Source organism: Perca flavescens, chromosome 14 (genome assembly GCF_004354835.1).
Source record: "Perca flavescens isolate YP-PL-M2 chromosome 14, PFLA_1.0, whole genome shotgun sequence".
In the NCBI taxonomy this organism is placed as follows: domain Eukaryota; kingdom Metazoa; phylum Chordata; class Actinopteri; order Perciformes; family Percidae; genus Perca; species Perca flavescens.
Window position 1 is genome coordinate 4,818,235 of NC_041344.1, and position 8,112 is coordinate 4,826,346.

The 8,112-nt window shown below is 44.3% G+C and overlaps 1 protein-coding gene across 2 annotated transcripts; it reads right to left on the minus strand.

Moving 5' to 3' along the window:
• Window positions 1-573: 573 nt before the first annotated feature.
• On the minus strand, window positions 574-7,474 carry LOC114568294 (E3 ubiquitin-protein ligase RING2-A). Of its 2 annotated transcripts, XM_028597824.1 has the most exons (7): window positions 7,207-7,474; window positions 5,874-5,966; window positions 5,271-5,431; window positions 3,448-3,663; window positions 2,526-2,846; window positions 1,547-1,796; window positions 574-829 (listed from the first exon to the last, which is right to left on the minus strand). In XM_028597824.1, exons 2-7 carry the CDS (start codon window positions 5,949-5,951, stop codon window positions 665-667), a joined length of 1,191 nt encoding a protein of 396 aa, XP_028453625.1. In that variant the 5' UTR covers window positions 5,952-5,966; window positions 7,207-7,474; the 3' UTR covers window positions 574-664. The 2 variants fall into 2 exon arrangements, with proteins under 2 accessions (XP_028453625.1, XP_028453626.1); XM_028597825.1 differs by lacking the exon at window positions 3,448-3,663.
• Window positions 7,475-8,112: the final 638 nt, after the last annotated feature.

Below are 8,112 nucleotides of genomic sequence, written 5' to 3' on the forward strand. Positions count from 1 at the left end.
GATTGGGTCCAACCATCTGTTGCCATGGAAACGGTTGCCATACCCGCGGAACCGCTAGAGCGAGCTTCTGCAATAGAGAGCCAAAGTCACGCTCCTTCTACTTCTGGTCCACGGGACCTTAATTTTTCGGTTGAAAAATTATCTGTTAAATTGACAAACGTCATATTTGTAATCCGCGGTTCAATTCAAAACGGGATAAAAAAAATAATCTGCCTCTCCCCGTTCATATTTTTTCGAGTTATTTTCGAGTTAAGGTCCCATGAGGTCCAACTGGACGGGGCGTGAATTTGGCTCTCTATAGAAGTCTATGGTCGTTTCTGTACACACAATCTTGTACTTTTTTTTTTTTTTTTTTTACAGTCTTAGTTTTCAAAATGTTTTTGGGGGGTCTTTGCGCTGAAACAAATGTTTATGGTCATGATTCCGCCCTTTCTGGTTGGCTCAGTTCCAGACGTAAAATTATTTATATAACCCGCAAATGTTTTTGAAAAAACATCAATGGAACAATCAAACGGGGATAAACACTTCCGGGAACCGGAGACATTTAAAAAAAAAAAAAAAAAAAAAAAATTGGCGGTTGCTGTTGAGCTCTATTTTGCAGACTGAACTTCCACCTTCAAAAGAAGACGCGCGGTTGGAGAGAAGAGCAGCACAGCGCTCCTCCTCATCCCTCCCTCTGTGGGGGAGGGGACTTCTGCTGCGGTTGCTGTGGTGGCGGTGGTGGCGGCGGCGGCTGGTCCTTGGTGGGAGCGTAGTAAAGCTCCAGAGGCTTCCTCACCTTCCAGTATTTCTCGTTGACCAACTCCAGAGTCAGAGAGCCGTTCAGAGTCTGAGAGGGAGGGAAGAAGGGAGGGAAGGAGGGGAAGGAGGGAGGGACAGGAGGGGAAGGAGGGAGGGACAGGAGGGGAAGGAGGGAGGGACAGGAGGGGAAGAAGGGAGGGACAGAAGGGAGGGAGGGAGGGAGGGACAGATGGGAGGGAGGGAGGCAAGGACAGAAGGCAAGGGCAGAAGGGAAGGAGGGAGGGAGGCAAGGACAGAAGGAAGAATACATAGGCCTATTTATGAATCATTTTAAACATATTATGTCTGTGTATGTTTCTTGGCAGAGGCATTTGTCCACAATAAACAGTTTATTATCATTGAAATATGTTCAGTGAACCAAAGTCGCCTCCATCAAACGTCAGTTGTCAACAACGCGTCACCAACTGGGGAACTCGGTTATCAAAATCCAGCCCGAGTTTCCCACCTCTGATTCCCACAGGACGTTATGTGAATGGTGACGTTTTCACTCGGAAAAACGTTTTTCCAATGTCCATGAACGCACGGTAAGCCCCCTACGTCGTCTTACAGGCAGCGCTGCCTGGAAAAGCACTAGGGTTAGGTGCCTTGAAGTCGACATCGGGGCCTTAAAACACCATTGAGCATATAAATGTGGGGGATTGCTGAAGGGTTCCTGTACTATGTAAAAGCGCTTTGATCATTAAGTGTAAATATGAATACAGTCTATTTACAATGGTGCAATAGAAATGAAATTGACATTACTCACAGAGATCTGTCCTCCCCTCGTCATGATGTAGATGGTGTACTGTTTCTCACTGATGGTGCTCAGACTCGACCCCTCTCCACCTCCTGCTGCTCCTCCTGTTTCCTCTCCTCCGCCTCCTCCTCCTCCTCCTCCCTCCTCTCGTCCTCTGTTCTCTGTCTCTCCGTTGGTCCGTCTGTCCTCCAGAGCGATGCGCAGAGCAAGGTATTTCGACAGATGGTCCACCGTGGCGTTGGCGGTCGTCTTCACGTATCTGTCAAAGGTAAGTAACAGTTGATGAGATATGAGGGAAGGGGCAGTCATGTGGCGTAATGCCAGGGGTAGGCTGCTGAAAGAGCTGCGTTTATCATTTGAAATATACGGAACCGGGGGCATTTGTGCTCCGCTATGGGCGAAGACGCATCGCGGAAGCCAAGAATGCCGAAAGGCAAGAAATCCACGTCCTGTGGGGGATATTAGGAGTTGATTTGTTCAAGCCCACTGAGTTGAACATGGACACTGATGGATGCCAGTTGAATTTCTATTATGAATAATTAAAATTAAGAGGAGGGGAAGGGGGTGGGGGGCGTTCTCCCTCTTAAATTCCAGCTCCTCTGAGAGGAAACGGTAATATAAATACCTTTAAACAGAGACTAAAAACCTACTTATTGAGTCTGGCTTTCAAGTAGTGTCTTATCATTTTTTTTTTATTGATTTTAGTGTGCATTGGTTTCTAAACCAATTTATGTATAATTTTTCTTATCTTATCTGATGTTTTTCAATAACTTTGAATTGCATATTGTCCCGTTTGTAAGGTGCTATATAAATAAAGATTGATTTTGAACATGAACAATATTATTTGAGTTGCTCATTTGTTGCTTATATGACTCTGGTGATCCACAACACAAATGCATTTGTTTGGCAGTTGAGTTCAAATATCAACCATCTTTGCATCGCTTACCGCACCTTTAACTGACATATGATACGAATGTGTCGGCCTCACCTGGTCTGGTTGTAGTCCTCGGCCTGGACCAGCTCTGGGTGGGGTCTGAACACCAGCTCGATCTCCGAGGCCGGCCCCTCTTTGTGGCGCCTCAGCGGAGGCGTGGGGCTGCCGCTATCCGCCTCGGGCCCCGAGCCGTCTTCGGACGCCCGCGGCCGCTTGCGGCTCGGCCCGGCCTCCGACGGGGTCTGACCGGCGGGTAGAGGGGTGTGCGAGGGCGCCGAGTCATGGGACAGGTGGGAGCGGGCGTCGCCGTTGTCTTCCCCGCCGCTGAAGGTGGTGTTGTCGCTCTCCTGAGTCGGCTTCTTGACCCGGTGGTTCCTGCAGAGCGGAGGGGAAACACAATGTTCTGGATAATCTGCTTGGATACGTTTGTACTATCAGTAGGGATGGGCATCGTTTGGATATTAACAATTCTGATTCCAATTCCGATTCTTCCTTTCGATTCCGGTTCGTATCGATTCTCGATTCCGATTCTTTGAGTGGTGGAGTTGAAGCGGGTCACATGCTCATTTCACAAATAAGAGGGACGTTTTATTTTGATTCAAAGGTGGGTTGCAGTTTGACGGGGCTTTTTCAATGTAAAATAAAGCCACACTAGAACGCCGCTTACTGCGCTCCATGGCTGCAACACAACAAGCGCCTGGCCGCTACGGAAACCAAAACTTGCGCATGTTAAATTTGGAACCCGTGATCAGATCTGAAACCAACGATTCCAATAAAGAAACGATTCCGATGGAATCGTAATTCTTGAACCGATTCCAAGTAGGAATCGGTTCACGATGCCCAACCCTAACTAGCAGACGTCTTTTTTGCGGATGTCACTGTGTTCACAGATCTCTAGCGTTCGTTCGGTAGACTCTTTAAAAAAAAAAAAAAAAAAAGATTGCATTTTTGATTGCAATTCCAACACCTCTCGGACCTGTAGCGGGCCTGCTGTCGGAGCCCCTCCTCGATGCTGGAGCTCAGCGCCTCCGTGTTGTGCAGCCTGTTGAGTCTCTCTAGGACGCGGCGCTGGTGGGCCTCGTACTCATCGCGGCTCGGGTAGATCTTGGAGATCAGCGCGTCGAAGTTGGAGTCTCGGCGCAGCGAACGCCTGGAGACCAGCTTCTTCCTGCAGGTCGGACACTCTTTGTTCCTGCGGAAGGAGGAGACGTGTAAAAGTATCCGCACGGCATTCCAGTCAAAATATGTGCCTTTGAATGCATTGACAGAAACGTATTTGACAACAATGTCGACAGTTGATAAGTCTATATTGACAATGGTTCATTTACGGGATAATTTCGCCAGATGTCCTTCACTTTAGACTTTCTTTTAGTTAACTTTAAACTCCGGTCGCATCGAGCCACGTTAACCGGAACCTCGAAACAATGTTGCAGGCTGAAAGTGGCAAGCTTTTAAGTGCTCATATTATGCTCATTTTCAGGTTCATAATTGTATTTAGAGGTTATATCAGAATAGGTTTACATGGTTTCATTTTCAAAAAACACCATATTTTTGTTATACTACACATTGCTGCAGCTCCTCTTTTCCCCCTATGTGTTGAGCTCTCTGTTTTAGCTACAGAGTGAGACATCTCAACTTCTGTTACATCTTTGTTGGGAGTCGCACAGCCTCAGTACCTAGGTAAGGACTACTAGCCAGTCAGAAGCAGAGTATGAGGGCGTGCCCTGACAGTACCTAGGTAAGGACTACTAGCCAGTCAGAAGCAGAGTATGAGGGCACGCCCTGACAGTACCTAGGTAAGGACTACTAGCCAGTCAGAAGCAGAGTATGAGGGCATGCCCTGAAAGTAGCTAGGTAAGGACTACTAGCCAGTCAGAAGCAGAGTATGAGGGCATGCCATGCTAGCAGCTAGGTGAGCATTATAACGTGTGTTACAAAGTGACCACGTTTGTCTCTGAAGTAAAGGCTGGACTACAGTAGAGCTGTTTGGAGCAGTTGGTGAACAGTGTTTTCTGTTGGAGATGGTAAGTCTCTTTGGGGTGGACTTTCGGCTTTTTCACTTTGTAAACCTATAACGCGCACAAAAAAAGACACAATAAAGGAAAGGGAAAAAGCCAAACAGCGTAATATGAGCACTTTAAGGAAAATTTGGATCTTGCAACAAGGCAGGCCTGCTTGGTTCTTTCGGGGAATGATCGTAGTGATTTACAAAAAAAATGTTTTTAGGGCATTTCCTCTCTGACTGGGACGTTTTGGGTCATATTGGTGGGATTGATGTGGACGAAGTACACACGGAGATACACTGGTAAGAGCCAATGAGGTTTAACCATGTATCAGCTAATTTAAATAGCTCACGTTACTGTATTGTGTCAGTTGACAGTTGACTTCATTTAATATTGTATGGGGCGTTTTCTTTTACAATGTGCAAATGTTCCACCAAAACAAGGTCCTTCCAGAGACTATTCAGCAGAGCCACCAACGCTGCGTCCGGAGTTTGGCACCGCCGAAGACCACTCTGATTGGTTTAAAGAAATGCAAAACAACCCAGTGAGTTTTTTTTCCTATCCAGGAATGCTGTGTGGACTATTCAATTCAATTGTATTTATAGTATCAAATCATAACAAGAGTTATCTCAAGACACTTTACAGATAGAGTAGGTCTAGACCACACTCTGTAATTTACAAAGACTACCCAGACCTTCCTCCGCAGCGCTGTGGAGGAAGGTCTGGCAATGCGAGACCAACAGTCGATCCATCCAAAAGAACCAATAGCGAGGAGTCGCGGTTGTATTGCGCTCACCCGGATCGCAGCGCGGTGACGATACAGTCAGAGCAGAAGCGGTGCAGACACTCTTTGGTTGTCATGGTGTTCTTCAGCATGTCCAGACAGATGGGACACATCAGCTCGCTGTGCAGAGAGCGCGGAGACACCGCCACCTCCGTCCCATCCATGATCGCCTCCTAAACAGACAGAGACACACATTCATTTTTGGACCCATTTGTGTTAAAGGAGGATCCTAAAAATCATATTTAGCTGGTTTTCATGGTGGAAGAGTTTACATTTATTCTGTCCCAGGAGTCAAATGTATTTTTATTTTGCGTTATCTTCTTTCATTTTGTACCTTTTCCATATTTGTCCTGACCTGATTTTTTTTTAAATGTTAAAGTGTTAATATGGAGGCTTCTTCAGTAGTTCTCCAACATCTTCTACATTAACCAACAAAACTAGCATGTGACAATTGATGAATGAAAATAATGAAACATCAGAACGGACACACACACACACACACACACACACACACACACACACACACACACACACACACACACACACACACACACACACACACACACACACACACACACACACACACACACACACACACACACACACACAATTTACCTGAGGGCTCCTGTGAAGCTCATACAGACTCAGCTCCCAGGTCTTACTGGGAGTCTGGATGTTTACCGGAGCTGCCATGACAACTGGTTCTCACTGGACCGAGAAAGAGAACACACAAACACACACACACACAATTATATAAAAACTATACACCTGTACCTGAGGGCCTTTAGTCCCAAGCAACATACCACACAAATTTGTCCAGACTCAAACCAACAGTGAATGTATCTACTAACAAGCCTGATGTACCATAAAAACACATCAGTGAGCCACACTGAACACACACACACTGCTGTTTATTATTGCTCAATCCCACAAATACTAGGCACCAAACGTGGATTAATCCACCGCTGAAATAGTCCCCAACAAATGCACTATTTCCTCTCATTATTGTATTTTATTTCATGGTTGTTTTTTTGTTTTTTTTTATGCTGAGGAATCCAAAATAGCCCCACATCATCGCATACCCTTCACCATACCTAGAGATTGGCATGGTTTTATTTCAGTTAGCCTAATAGCTGGCTTGATTTGCATTGAGAGATGATTTTATGGAAAGTATCCCATGCAAATCTCTAGGTATGGTGAAGGGTATGTGATGATGTGGGGGTATAATGAAGGGTATGTGATGATGTGGGGGGAATTTTAATTCCAAAGGCCAAGGGAACTTTATCAGGATGCATAGTATCCTGGATCCATGAAATAACTGGCCTTTAAAAATAAACATCTGCCTGCCTCTATGGGAATTTTACATAGGGGTGTGTATACTTATGCCCCCTGTATTTTAAGAAAGAACATTTATTTATTTACGATACATTATTCATTCATAAAGAAAATTGGTGTCCTTAAAAGGTTGGCTTTTTCCTAATTTTTTTAATTAAGGCATTCATTTCTAATTTCAATTTCCAAAAGATGGGGTTTTTTTATTCCTCTTTTTAGTCAACTTTAGCATTGGGTGTGTAAACTTATGCAAGCCACTGTACACGAGGATACATTCTCTATATGAACTACAGTGAATTCATGAGGAAAATTAAGACATTTAGAGTAAAACTAAATTAACAACAGAGCGAAGTTACATTAACACAATGATGTTATATTGATATTATATCGTTGTGACAAAAATGAAACACACCACTGAGACCCGCTGACACACTGAACAGCAAACTTGGCACAGGGACAAAACGGTGATTCTTCATCACGGTTACAATCAATAAACAAGTTTGCAAAGTTGTATATGTGTGCATGGTTTACATATAAACATTAACATATTCCTATTCCTCGATGGATACGTGAAATTAGAGAGTAGGAAAAGCAGAAAATCAAACTGTAAACTCACCTGACGTCTAACTGACGGACAGCTGACCTGAGGAGACCCCCCCCCACCCCCGCCTTCCCCTGCACAAACACACACACAGCCTCCCAAAAAATACGTTATGAATCACTCTAATAACACACTCTGGTGGTTATGTTCTTATATAGTCGACGGAGGAATGTTTTAGTTATGGCTGTGGCTCGCTCGAAGAGAAAAAACGACAAAAAGATAAACGGCGCATCATTTTTCGAGCCCCAGATGCTAGCTAACGTTAGCTACGGTGGACATCTTTCTTCTTCTTCTCCCCGGAACAACTCGCCTTTTCCCCGGCACTGCTTGGAGAACGCATCGCCCCATTCTGTGACAGTGGCCCCCAGCGGCCAGTCGGTGTATAACAACAACAGGATAGATGGATGGATGGATGGATGGATGGATGGATGGATGGATGGATGGATGGATAGATAGATAGATAGATAGATAGATTTTTACTTTACTTGAGAATTTCCATTTCATGCTACTTCATACTTCTACTCCAGTACATTTTGGAAGCCAATATTGTACTTTTCACTACATTCTTTTTGAAAGCTTTAGTTACTTTTTTTCAAATTATTAATACAAAATATACATCAACTAATAAATGATGATGTATTATTATAGATTAAGCCACAGAGAAATGTATCTTTTTTTAGATAAAACTGATGTTGACAAAGTTTTCCTTTGGGGACATAATTTGAAGTTGGAACACGGGTAATAAATTGGAACATATTGAAGAATTTGCAATAAAATTAAAATCTCTAGAACATCATATTGTGATCATATCGTATCGTGGGGCCTCTGGTGATTCCCACCTCTACTGCACAGCAGTAATTACATAGGCCGACATAAAAAAAATCTCAGAGGATAAAAACCCAATAAAGTCCAAAGGCTTAT

Excerpts from the sequence above, each read along its gene's own strand:
- LOC114568294 (XM_028597824.1), bottom strand. The coding sequence starts at position 5,951 with ATGGCAGCTCCGGTAAACATCCAGACTCCCAGTAAGACCTGGGAGCTG. Across the intron at positions 2,847-3,447 it reads CGACAGCAGGCCCGCTACAG|GAACCACCGGGTCAAGAAGC; the intron begins GTCCGAGAGGTG and ends TCCGCTCTGCAG. Across the intron at positions 1,797-2,525 it reads GAGGACTACAACCAGACCAG|ATACGTGAAGACGACCGCCA; the intron begins GTGAGGCCGACA and ends TACCTTTGACAG.